Source organism: Zalophus californianus, chromosome 4, assembly GCF_009762305.2.
Source record: "Zalophus californianus isolate mZalCal1 chromosome 4, mZalCal1.pri.v2, whole genome shotgun sequence".
Classification (NCBI taxonomy): Eukaryota; Metazoa; Chordata; class Mammalia; order Carnivora; family Otariidae; genus Zalophus; species Zalophus californianus.
Genome location: NC_045598.1, coordinates 96,763,052 through 96,776,725, shown reverse-complemented (window position 1 = coordinate 96,776,725; position 13,674 = coordinate 96,763,052). Strand labels below are relative to the sequence as shown.

Below are 13,674 nucleotides of genomic sequence, written 5' to 3'. Positions count from 1 at the left end.
ATAACGAGTTCCATTTTGAACACATTTGACTTTGTTTTCAAACTTCTCCAGGTACTATAATTGTTTTCCAAAGGGCTTAAGTAATCTTTTTAAATAACCAATTTTGTATAAATTTAACCTATGCGACATCATAGTTTCTGCTAAAATTTAAAAATTTTTGATCCAGGTTAAGTCCTTCATTTTACATTTTAAGGAAACAGTCTAGTTACCCTAAAAAAGACAAAATAGTCCCTCCAAGAGATGATTCCAGGTTTATGCCCAAGATGTGCCATGGGGGCAATAATTAATAAATTTAAATAAGATCTTCTTGAAGTTGAAGATATAAATTCAATATTCCAGTTTTTTTGAGTTTTATAACTAAAAAAAATTGAACTACAGTCTTTTTTTCTTTCTTGAAAACCAAAATGCTACTTCTCCTAGTATTAAAACTTAAATTCACAGTATTTTATTTACTTACACCCAGTCTTTCAAAAAAATAGTGCCACCATAGAATTTCTCAATTTCATGCATTTCACATGAAATTTATTCTTACGAAATAGCCTTCCTATCCTTACAAGGATTAAAATATTTGTGGAAAGATTTCAGTTTTTAAGAACTTCATTTTTTCTACAAAAGGCATATTGACAAAAATGTCAAAATATTGTCTACCATTATAAGCAGTAAATTGTGCTAAATTTCCCAATGTATGTTAAAACATTTTAATGATTTGTCATTTTAAGTTTTTTCAATATCTTGCCATCACAGATTTTTAAAATGTGGACTTAAAAAGATTTCTTTTTTAAAAACATTAAGAAAAGGTAAGAGTTGAACAAAGTTTTGTTCCTCTTTAATAATTCATAAAATGCTATAACAGGAATAAATTTAAAATGTTCTTTATCCATCAATCTGGCCTAATTAATGAGGTTCACAAACTACCTTTATTCTGATTACAATTGTTTCCACCAGATAGCCTTTCTCATGTCTATAATCTATATTTTCATTCCATTTTTCTACTAAAGGAAAAAAGTAGAGTTTCTTCAGATAAGAACTCTATTTAGCATTATTCCCTTTTGAAGGAACCATGCAGTAACAATAGTCATTGCTTCTTTTGAGTCAAATCTTGAAAAGAATCCTAGATGTCCCTCTAGTGGTTCATCCTATATTCCACAAAATTTGATGAGCACTGATGATGTCCATTTTATGGTGATATATTGGTAACCTAGCAATCCTGTTTGTTTTTCAAATCAGTCATCCTATGATGATAGAGTCAACAGTCTAGAATTAGAAAGTTTTAAGGCAAACCACAACAACATTCTAAATTTCAACAATGTGAATACAAATTCCATTTCTCTGAGAGTAAACTAGCCAATTTGGGGTCCTTGGCTTTCCAAGTGCTAAGTATTTCTGAGTAGTTGTGATTCAGTGTTCTCAGTTCAGTGAGCCTCCCTATGAGACGAGCAAAATGCTGTGGGTCTTCTGGATGATAAATTTTTGAATATTTGTACAAAATTTGTAAAATCGGTTCTTGTATATTTTCCACATGTTGCTTATTTTTAAGGTATGGACGATCTGAAAAACATCATCATATATATCTTAATGAATACTGGAAAGTAGTAGAAGATAATGAATTAATTTAAAACAATACAGTTTGTAGATAATAAAAATAGCAAATATTTTCCGAACCCTTAATATATGCAAGATATTATGCTAAGTAAATTACTTCATGCAATATCTTATTTAATCTTCATAGTACTCTATGAGGTAGAGAAGTAAAGTCAAATAGGAAGAGAAGGGTGAGTAAGTGGTTGTAAGAATATAAGAGCAAGTTTCAAGCTTACTTAAAACTTAAAAAGATTAATTTCCTCAAGATCAACAGTAAGGAAAAGGCAAGTTTCTTAAGTACCTAGTTATAAAATATAAGAACCAACCAAGAATTTCTTAATGGTTAGGCAGCAATGATTTATCCAGGCATTGTGGTGGAGATACAGCAGCGAACATAACAGACCCAGTTTCCTGCCCTCTTTAAGCTTATATCCTGAGTTTGGGAGGAGTGGTGAGAAAAGAGATATATACACATTTTAAATAAAAATATAATATGACAATGATAAGTATTATAGAGAAAAACAGAGAAAGGAATAAGAATTTAGGGTGGAAGGGCAGAAGCTATTTTTTAAAAGGATAATCAGAGGTAAGATGACATTTAACAGAGATCTAAGATGAAGGAGGGAGGCATGTAACTACCTGGAGAAAGAGCTTTCCAAGCATATTTGTCAAATACAACACTACCTGTGGAAGGAGCCAGCTTGACATTTTCAAGTTACATATGTATCTAAAGTAATGTGGCTGTGGTGGTGTGAGCAAAAGGGATAGTAGTAGGCAATAATAGAGAGAATTTGGCTTTAATCTCTGTAGAACAGGAAACCATGAAGGGGTTATGAGCAGAGAAATGAAATGATCTAGCTTACATTTCAAAAGAATAACTCTGGCTAATATGTAGAGAATAGACTCTAGGGAGGCAAGGGCAGAAACAGGAAAGCAAAAAAGGATACCAGTTTGAATTAGGGTGGCAGGGACAGAGACAGTAAGAAGTGGTTGTGGAAAGAGCCAAGATGTCCATCGACAGATGAATGGATAAAGAAGATGTGGTATATATACACAATGGAATATTATGCAGCCATCAAAAGGAATGAGATCTTGCCATTTGCAATGACGTGGATGGAACTAGAGGGTGCTATGCTGAGTGAAATAAGTCAATCAGAGAAAGACATGTATCATATGACCTCACTGATATGAGGAATTCTTAATCTCAGGAAACAAACTGAGGGTTGCTGGAGTGGTGGGGGGTGGGGGGGATGGGGTGGCTGGGTGATAGACATTGGGGAGGGTATGTGCTATGGTGAGCGCTGTGAATTGTGCAAGACTGTTGAATCACAGATCTGTACCTCTGAAACAAATAATGCAATATATGTTAAGAAAAAGAAAAAAGAAGAAGATAGCAGGAGGAGAAGAATGAAGGGGGGGAAATCAGAGGGGGAGACAAACCATGAGAGATGATGGACTCTGAAAAACAAACTGAGGGTTCTAGAGGGGAGGGCTGTGGGGGGATGGGTTAGCCTGGTGATGGGTATTAAAGAGGGCACGTTCTGCATAAAAAAAAGAAGTGGTTGAGTTCTGGATATATTTTGAGGCTAGAGCCAACAGGAAGTGTTGCCTATTTGATAGGGTATAAGAGAAAAAAAGTAGTGAAGGATGACTTCACAAATTTTGGCTTGTGTAACTTGAAGGATGGAGATGCCGTTTAGTAAACATGGAGGAAGAATATAGGAGGATCAAGGGAGAGATCAGGAGTTCACCTTGGGACAGGTTACATTTGACATACCTACTACAAGTTGAAATCTTGAGTAGGCTATTTAGTGGAGCTTAGGGGAGCAGTCCAAGTTGGTATATAACTTTGGGATTTGTCAACATGTAGATGGTGTTTAAAGCCATGAGAGAGGATGAGATTTCAAAGGAAGTAAGTGCAGAAGAAAAGAGAACTGAGCCCTAGGTCACTCTTAACATTTATCAGTGTGGGAGATGAGGAGGAATTAACAAAGGAGACGGAAATCTCAGCCACTGAGGAGGAAAATCAAGAAAGTGTGATGTCCTGGAAATCAAGTGGGGGGAAAGAGTGTTTACAAGGAGGGAGTGATCAACAGAAGCCAAGTGATGAAAGTTTTCCAAGAGAGAAGGAGTGATCTGCTCTGCCAGATGAAGCTGATGGGTCAAGTACAATGAGGACTAAGAACTGAAAACTGGAACCAGCAATGCCAGATTACTGAAGATCTTTGACAAATTATGGTAGAATGGAAAGAAGGGGACAAACTCTGACTGCAGGAGTAAATGAGATGAGATAAATGAAGGAAGGAGTACAGACAAAAAAAATTTTTTTCTGTAGAGTAGAACAGAGAAATGGGAAAATAGCTGAAAGGGATTAGAGGTCAAGAAGGCTTTTTTTTAAGATGCAAGAAATTACAGCATGTTCATAAGCTGAAGAGAATTCTCTCAAAGAGAAAATTTTGACAAAATAAAATTGTTAACATTTGGCATCAGTGAATAATATAATAACCACAGACATCATGATTTGATTGCCAATCTTAATCCAAATATTTTCTCCTGAATGGTTTTTACCTGAAAAAAACACAGTTGTTGCTGCAAGCAGAGCATATTCAGTATTAGTAATATTAAGTTCACTCATTCTTCTGTAGAAGTAAAACAATGTGGTAATAAATTCTTCAGCAATACCTAAAAAGATTAATATCAAATGTATTTTCATCAGACAATAGCGCATAATCAAACATATGGCCATTATCATCTTTTCTCAACGCAGAATAATAAAATGAAGCATTATATCTGACCAATTTTTCCATCCAATATAATATTTTGTATTGTATGTAATATTACCAGTCAGTGTAGTAGGAGGACAGTCTTCATTGCAAAATGTTTCCATAGAATAAATAACACTTCTATTAGCACTCTGATTGTGACAATTCAGTGAATGATCTGAATGATCTGATACTCTCATAGTACCTAGCAACAGGGAAAAATATAAAGTCTGATTTTTAAAAAATCTTTATACAGATAGTAAATCCAATCTCTCTAATCTGTTAGACAGGAAATATTCCCAACAAATGGTAGCTTTATAATTTTTATTACTGGAACATGAACTGAGATTAATAGTTCAGATTTTATATAAATATTGTGTAGAAAACCCTTCAAAAATGTTTTAAACCATGATGCCATATAATTTCTTTAAAAAGGTTTGTTTTTTTTAAAGAAAAGCAAAAGCTAGACCAATGAATTGGAAAAGCTATTATGAAGTACTTATTCCTATACTAACTAGTAAAGTGAAAATATAATAAAAAATAATGTTATATAATTTGTTGCTGTATTTAATAGTAACTGTTAACATTAAGACTGAGTTGGTTGGCCTTTTTTACTTTCAGAAGCTGATGAAAGACATTCTTTCTGACTGTAAAGTTGGGCCCCATGAAGGAACATCACTTCAGTTTTTGATCCCTTGCATAATGCAGTCTGGTCCTCAGTTGTCAAATTTTCAAATCCTTGAAGAAAAGATCACATAATTGTTTGAAATCAGTAATGAAAAGATAATTTTCAGGTATAAGATTTAATTATTCATTTAGTTATAATATGAATCCTAAGTGTTTCCTTAGGATAATCACGATCTGTAATTTCAAATATGAACAAAATTCTTGATTCCGCATGGTAATATTTTGGAGCACTTTCATCAGAACTGGATAATAATACTTCCATATGACAAGAAGAAATTAAACAAAGTTTAGCCTCAAAGAATTTATTTTTACAATGAGTTATCTGTGCATTTAAATAGGTAAGTTTTGGCCAACTGTAGCTTGATTTTTTCATATTATACAGGCAATTTTATTTGTTTCATGTTTTATATAAAAAAATTTATTTCAAAACATTAAAAGAATCAACCATATTATGTGTCTTGCTCTAAGTCTATGGAGTCATTTGAATATTTTTAAATATTAATATTTTCAATCACTTGATTGGTTTTGTTTTGTTTTTAGAGAAGGAGAAAGAAAGAGTGCACAAGAGAGGTGGGGAGGGGCAGAGGGAGAGGGAGAGAGAGAATCTTAAGCAGTCTCCATACTCAGCACAGAGCACAATGTGGGGCTGGAACTCACGACCCTGAGATCATGACCTGAGCTGAAATCAAGAGTGGGGTTCTTAACCAACTGGGACACCCAGGCACTCTCCCACACCTGATTGTTTAAAGCAGACAAAATGAACATGTTTTTGCATTTTGAAGCAGCTTTTGGTGGAAAAATACAGGGTTTTGTTTTCCTAAAATGTTCCCTGCCTTTAAAACAGGGAACTTTTTAAAAATTAAGTAGTATGAAATTATTTTCCAAAGGTAAAGTGATTACCTGGGAGTCCCTTGGTAAAATCCATTAACCCCTGTAGGTGTAGGACCACTGTCTCTGAGAGTCGCAAGAAGCTCAGTTCAGGATTTGCATACTTCTGCAGCTAGCCAACAAAAAGAAATGAGAGTAATAGATTTTATTTCTTTCAACTAACTTTAAATTTTTAACTTTCATGTTTATGCTATTGTTTTCTAACATAATTAGTTATAAATTATTTCTTGCCGTTAATGAACACATACAAATTTCTTTGTTTCCTCTAAAGGAATTGTATATTTTTTATGAGCAGCCACAATGTTATTAATGAGCTGATGTTCCTCTTGAGTTAGTTCCATGCTCTCCTGAATCTATAAGAAAACATAGGGGGAAAACTATAATGAATTTGTATTAAGCAAGACATGTCATCATTAAAGAAAAAAGAAATTTTATAAGAATCTTGCCACTTTTCCAGATCTAGTGGTGGATGATACAAGCTTGTTGTCTACTCCTCCCTCTTCCATTTTGATGTTAGAGCAAAAACTATTCTTCTGTTTAAAGTTCTTTCGAAGTCTCTTTGACTTGCATTGGATTTCTGTGAGCAAACCTGTGATATTACAAAATTCATATAAAATGTTTTAGGTATGGCAAATAACATTATAGGATTCAATGAAAATTGTCTTAACACTGTACACATATATTATTATAGACTTGTCTTTTCACAAAGAACCTTCCTTTTTTGGCAAGTATGTACCAGCAATTAAATTTACTTCATTACTTTCTCCTTTTCTTTCCATAACTACCCTCTACTTAAAAGTACACAGTCATCCTAGACATAAATTAAAAACTGATTTTGCATCTCCAAACCATAAATTTAGACCTTTTATGTTAGAGAAATTTCCACATCATATCTTGGAAACAACATAGATTATCAATTGATATAGAAATTCAACTACCTTATCTACGAGCTTTTTTCTTTGATTTTTATATAAGGTCAAGAAAATATTTTGTGATTTTGTTAAATGAGCTAAGTCGATTTTTTCCTAATAAGACAAGACAGTGGTATTTTGTTATGGCAGCCTGAGCAGTCTCAGACAGGGATAAAGCAAAGGATTCAGGCTGGTTGGACGGGATAACCTTAAGATCTACTTCAACCCTGAATTTTTTTTTAAGATTTTTAAGCAATCTCTATCCCCAACATGGGGCTCAAACTCACAACCCTGAGATCAAGAGTCACACGTTCCACCAACTGAGCCAGCCAGCCAGGTGCCCCCAACCCTGGAATTTTAAATAATAGGAATCCTTTCAGTCAAGAACTTTGAAGAGTTTGGATTTTATTAAAATAAACAGAATAATATAAACAGAATATTGCATTGGTGTTTATTGAACAGGAGTGTAACTTAATAAAAATTGAAGAATATTATCATAGCAGTTGAAGGTAGACTGAACTAAAAAGAGATAATGAAGAAATAGCCATGAAATGAATATAAGAGTAAGAGTGCAAGATAGTAAGAGTTTATACAAGGCTAGATTAGACATGAAAAGAAAACATTAATAGTACCTTATTAAGAAAATGAATTTTGAAATCACGATGACATTTTGAGCCCTGGGAAATAGGAGGAATTGGGGAAATAATGCCAAAATCTTAGTACTACTCATGACCTCATGTAATCTATAAGCTAAAAACACTGTGAACATAGAAGGAACTCAAAACAGCCCAAGTACTTCTGCCTGTTGAGTTGGGTTTTGACACCTATGAGTTGTTAGTAGGCTCTACATACCTAGTTATCATGTAGGCTTCTAAAGATACAAGGCCAAAGAAGGGGGACTACTAATTTAAAATTCTACTTTTTATAGATACATTATATAAATTTAGGTTAAGTCATATGAAAATACAAGGATTTCCAATGAAGAAGAACATACGACTATTGCCAAAATTAGAGCAATACAGTATAGAACAGGGTTTATGGAAAAATATCTAGGTTGGTTACCAGTCATCCTAATCTATCAGCTGCTAGAGAAATAGCTTCAATCTAGACAAATATGTTAATGTTCAAAATGATAACCTGAGGAATGCATTATGTTGTTAATAAGGTAAGAAAAACTAAAATCCCCCTCAAAAAAAGAACCCCCAAAGTCTACAATAACACTTACATTCTGCCAACATTCCTACTGCCTTACACTTTTTTAGTCTGCACTCTTGACATTTCCTACGCATGTACATGTCCATTTCACAGTGGCCACCATTCTTGCAACGATATACTGCATTTTTGGTGATGCTACGTCGAAAAAAACCTAATGACAAAAAAAGTACTTTTAAAATTTTACTATTAGGTATTTTTAGTTTTTTTATTAATATATACCTTTCTAGTAGAGTTAAATAATTGAAATAACTAAATTATTTCAATAAAATGGTTTTTTCCATCAATAAGATTTAGTTTAATATACATTTATATTCCCTTATGATTGATATCTTCTTTTTTTTTTTTTTTTTTTTTTTTTTTTAGATTTTTATTTATTTATTTGACAGAGAGAGAGATAGCGAGAGCAGGAACACAAGCAGGGGGTGTGGGAGAGGGAGAAGCAGGCTTCCTGCCGAGCAGGGAGCCCGATGTGGGACTCGATCCCAGGACCCTGGGATCATGACCTGAGCCGAAGGCAGACGCTTAACGACTGAGCCACCCAGGCGCCCTGATTGATATCTTCTAATCCAAGGTTGTTCCTTTCAATAATCACATGTGGAAATTAAACAAAATAGTTCCATCACATTATGATAACTTTCTATTTTAGTATGGTTATAATGTATCATCTAAAAGCATTTTTTACAACTATGTTGTACAGAATATCAAGATTCCATGAAGCATCTCTCAAGGTGCCCTTGAAAGAATATATGCTCTTGTAAGACTGTAAGGAAAACCTCTTCTCTCCTATTTCCACCTCAACCCATAAATAGGAAGAGATATTCTTTGAAACTTACTCCTCTGTCTCACCTTCCCAAAGGTGAGAAAATATTTTTAGGTTTTTTTGGTCTGAAAAATTGAATAGGCCATGGTGTATGTTTGTGTGTGTGTGTGTGTGTGTGTGTGTGTGTGTGTGTTTTGGGGGAGGTGTCTATATTTTCCCTTTCACTTCTTAAATCCATGCATAGCAATCCCCCTTCCTACTTCTTCTTTCATTCCCCATTCCTATTCAATAACCCCTGCTATCTTCCTCTTAATCCATTCCAAGGAGTAAAGTTGATAAGCTTTGTCAATGCCCCTCTTAGAGACCTGTGATACCCTTTTTTTCTGTAAACACACTTGAGAGTGAGAGTTTTGTGATTTAGATTCATCGAAGGAAATAGAAAGCTCAGCTTAAGTTTTCCAGAACTATGCCTCATCTTCCATCTAGTTTTTTTTTTAAGATTATTTATTTATTTATTTGAGAGAGAGAGAGAGAGAACAAGCATAAGTGAGGGTCAGAGGGAGAGGGAAAAGCAGGCTCCCTGATGCTGGGCTCCATCCCAGGACCCTGGGATCATGACCTGAGCTGAAGGTAGATGCTAAACTGAGCCAACCAGGCGCCCCTTCTTCCATCTAGTTTTAACATCAAGGCCCTGCATTTTAAGAATAAGCAAATACCTGCCCAGCTATTCTATTCATAAAGATGGTACCTAATTTCCCACAGTCTTCATTTGGCTATTCTTTGTTAGGGGTGAGTTATGAGATTCTGACAGTAAATCTTCACCCTGAACTTCTAACAGACATGTTTACCAAGAGCTGCATTGGCCTAATCATTTCCAGGTTCTGTTCCAATGTTGCATTTGTAAATAAAAACAATGCAGAAGTGTTTCAAAACCTCAAAACTTCATCAAAGACTATTTCACTCTTTGAAAATTTCATTGTCAATGATGATCTTCACTTGCAAACCTCCCATTTTCAAAAAAGCATTCAAAGAAATTAAAATAAAATCATAGAAGTGGTTTAATTCCAATTCCCTTCTAATGCATGAATTATATCAACCACATGAGAAGATTGAATAGTTGACACTCAGATATTTTTAAAAATCATTTTCTTCTTTTTAAAAGATTTTATTTATTTGAGAGAGAGAGTACAAGTGCTGAGCAGGGGGAGGGGGTAGAGGGAGGGGTAGAGGGGGAAGGATAGGGACAAACAGACTCTGAGCCAAGCGCGAAGCACCACTGGGGGAACGATCCCAACACCTGAGATCACAACCTGAGCCGAAACCAAGAGCCAAGCACACAACTGACTGAGCCACTCAGGCCCCCCTAAAAATCATTTTCTATTCCATATCAGATTCATCTAAGAACACAGAAACCCCCTGCTATATAAATACTGAATTTTATATTTAAAGGCAAAAGTTTCCATCAAAAATGAAAAACTACATCAAAACTATTACATTCCATTTTCATGTCTTTTATGACACAGATGATCACCTTTAAATGTATCAACGGCTCTCCCTGGTTTTATTTTTCACACTTTGAAAAGTAAGAGTATTCTTTTTTTTATGATCAGTTAGCCAACATATAGTACATCATTAGTTTTTGATGTAGTGTTCAACGATTCATTAGTTGTGTATTCTTACATGCCGAAACTTCCATGACTCTTCAGTGAACACTAGGACTTCAGTTTTGTTTTAACTTTATCCTTACCTTTACAACCTTCACAAGTAAGTGCATTATAATGATATCCTGATGCTTTATCACCACACACTACACAGAGTTCTTCCTGTTGCTTAATCCGAATGGAAGAGTGAGTGAGTCTGGACCTTTTTATTCCAGAGTATCCATCTTTAGCATCATGGTCAACCACATAATTGGGTTTATTTAATTCATAGGAACCAAATCCACATTCTCCACCACTGAACTGTGGGTCCAAGCTGTAAGTGTTGAAATGACTTTGTAAAGATTGGGACTGTAGAGCTGTTGGAAACTGGAAGGTAGAATACTGGCAATAAGCTGATTCTTGAAAATCAGTGTCATGAAGCTGATAGTTGATTTGCTCTGGCAGAATATCTAGTTGTTTTCAACATAAAAAAGAATAAACGGTAAAAAGTCAAAATTCCGTACTTGTTCTCAAATATCAAAGAGTTTATGCTCAACAGTTAGTTCAACATATCCACTACATCCCAGGGACTTCCTGGCCAGCATGAGGAACAGGCAGTAAACTGAATTGCAGTACATCATAAGTGCTGCCATCTCAGTGGTATGCAGAGGTTGCTCAGGAGCTGGGAGAAAGGGCAGTCTGTTGCTAAGTCTGTGGCTTACATACCAATCCAATCTCCCATCTTAAATAGAAATGCATATTTCCCAGAGTTTGGAAGGAAAGGTTTTCCCATCTTTTGCGTTTCCCTTGTGTGGGTACAACTGTTTGCAGTACAATCAGGTCAGTAAAGAGAAGAATTAATACATTATCCCACCCACCCCCCAAAAATCAAACTAAAATACAATTTTACCTGGTTATTTCAAGCAAAAAAAAAAGTTTTTGTTTTAACTCCCCATTAAATATACCTTAACACTCTCCTTTGCCATTTGTAGATCTGATTTAAATTATTAGTTTCTTTTGTGTTTTGTTGACTAACAATTCTAACTAGCAATTATCTGGGGATAAATTCACCTAGTCTACCAAGTTACTATAAGGATGAAACAAAATATGGTATGCAAAAGCATATATAAAATATAAAATGATGCTTAATGAATATCATTATTATAAGTATCAGAAGCTCCCAAACACCAACTTACTTTCTTTTTTCTTTTGTAAGATTTATTTATTTATTTCAGAGAGAGAACACACATACACACACACACACACACACAAACACATACGCAAGCTGGGGGATGGGCAGAGGGAGAAGGAGAGAGAGAATCCTTGGGCAGACTCCGGCTTGATTCCAGGACCCTGAGATCATGGCCTGAGCCAAAATCAAGAGCCGGCCGCTTAACCAGACCCAGCCACCCGCGTGCCACCAACTTACTTTCTGCTTTCAGGAAAATTTCTAAATCTAAATCCAGAAAATTGGCTCCAAAAGGACCCAGGAATACTGAATTGCTCTTTGTCGCTAACTAGTAATATTTGTACTTTTCCTGATGCTGAATCAGGTATTTTTAACCTCAAAATTCTACCACCAAGATTGGTGAACAGTATAATTTTTATTAACTTACATAAATCCCTTGCAAGCTTATACCATTCAGTCTAATGCGAAGTGTTGAGAAAATACTAATGACAGCCTAATATAAAAAGAAAGATTATCAGTAAAAACAATGTAACTGTTTTTATTTTTAAAGATGACTTTCTTGAATGAGTGTGAAAAGACTGCAGAATACTAGCTGATGTTCCATTGGCATGGAAATTAGAATTGAGGTCCTAACCCTAACCTTAACCCTAAACTTAACTCTAAAAGAAAACGGCATTTAAAATTAAATTTATATAATGGACATTAAGAGGGCACATGATGTAATGAGCACTGGGTATTATATAAGACTGATGAATCACTGACCTCTACCTCTGAAACCAATAATATATTGTATGTTAATTGAATTTAAATTTTAAAAAACTTAATAAAAAATAAAAATAATACATAAATACATAAGTAAAATTCCAAAAAATGCCACAGAAAAACCCCAAAATAATTAAAATTTAAAAATTAAATTAAATTTACCTTATAGCCTTAGTCTTTTTGGAGAAAATTCCTATTGTATCCTGAATTCTGTTCCTATTTCTTTCCCTTTGATAAAAGTCTTAAGATGAAAATTTCAAGTATATTGAATAGCTACTCTGAGCTACATTTACTAAATTGCAAGCAAACTAGCTTCAACTAACCCCTAAAAATAACTTCTAATTTGCATGTTAATTCAAATTTTAAAAGTTAAATATAATTTTAGACTATCATGCTTTTCCCTCTTTACATTTGATTCTGGCTTACAACAGTTTAGTATTACTGATTTTTTTTGAAATTAATTATATTCTTTTGTATGAGAATTTTTAAGTTTCTTATTTTAATTCCTCTTGTAGGGAACAATTTAAAGTCTTTGGTTTACTTGTTAATTTCTTTAAAAAAAAACCTCTGTAATTAACCATAATGTCACACAAAAAGTGTTTTATCAACTGTTATACCGTAGCTTTTTGTTACATACCATAGTACTGTACTGGTTCAGCAAGACAGTAACCATCAGGTGTAGTGACATAAGTATTTGCCATTCTCTGCTCCAATTCTCATTTATTCATCAGTGAATGCTGAACTAGAACTGAAGGAAATAAAACTTTTGTAGACTATTTGAAAGTACGATCATCAAGTCAGCATGATTTTATAAAAGTACAATACTATTTTGAAAAATAAAGAGTTTATTAGCAGAATTTATACATGAGATGTTTATATTTATCCTTTAACTGGAAGAATATTGAGTTTTCATATCTCTACACACCAAATTATTAATTCTGCCAATTTCTTATTGCTCAGCTCTTTACAAATAACTCAATAAATCTTGGTAATAATCAAGGTGGCTTTTGAAAGTTTACCAAGCTTTGGTATTAGGCTTCATATACTGCTTTCACCACTTATTTATGGGTCATTCATTAAATCTCCTTAAACCTTAGTTTCCTCATTTGTAGGAGAAAAATAATAAAACCAGCAAAATTGTTGGGAGAGTTTAATTAATATATGTAAAATCCAGCACAGTTCTTGTCTTAATAACTGATTCTCATAATTGCTATTCTAATAGTTTCAAGATCTCAGTGTTCTAAATTAAGATGAATTAGGAAGAAAAATTGGACTTTTT

At 34.1% G+C, this 13,674-nt stretch overlaps 1 protein-coding gene across 1 annotated transcript; it reads right to left on the bottom strand.

Moving 5' to 3' along the window:
• Positions 1-675: 675 nt before the first annotated feature.
• LOC113937820 (bile acid receptor-like) lies at positions 676-13,120 on the bottom strand. Its single transcript, XM_035727277.1, has 10 exons — positions 13,033-13,120; positions 10,552-10,914; positions 8,055-8,195; positions 6,368-6,507; positions 6,167-6,271; positions 5,931-6,030; positions 4,959-5,081; positions 4,423-4,548; positions 4,150-4,263; positions 676-1,548 (listed from the first exon to the last, which is right to left on the bottom strand). The coding sequence occupies exons 1-10, from the start codon at positions 13,094-13,096 to the stop codon at positions 1,301-1,303; spliced, it is 1,524 nt and encodes a 507-aa protein (XP_035583170.1). The 5' UTR covers positions 13,097-13,120; the 3' UTR covers positions 676-1,300.
• Between the last annotated feature and the right edge of the window lie 554 nt (positions 13,121-13,674).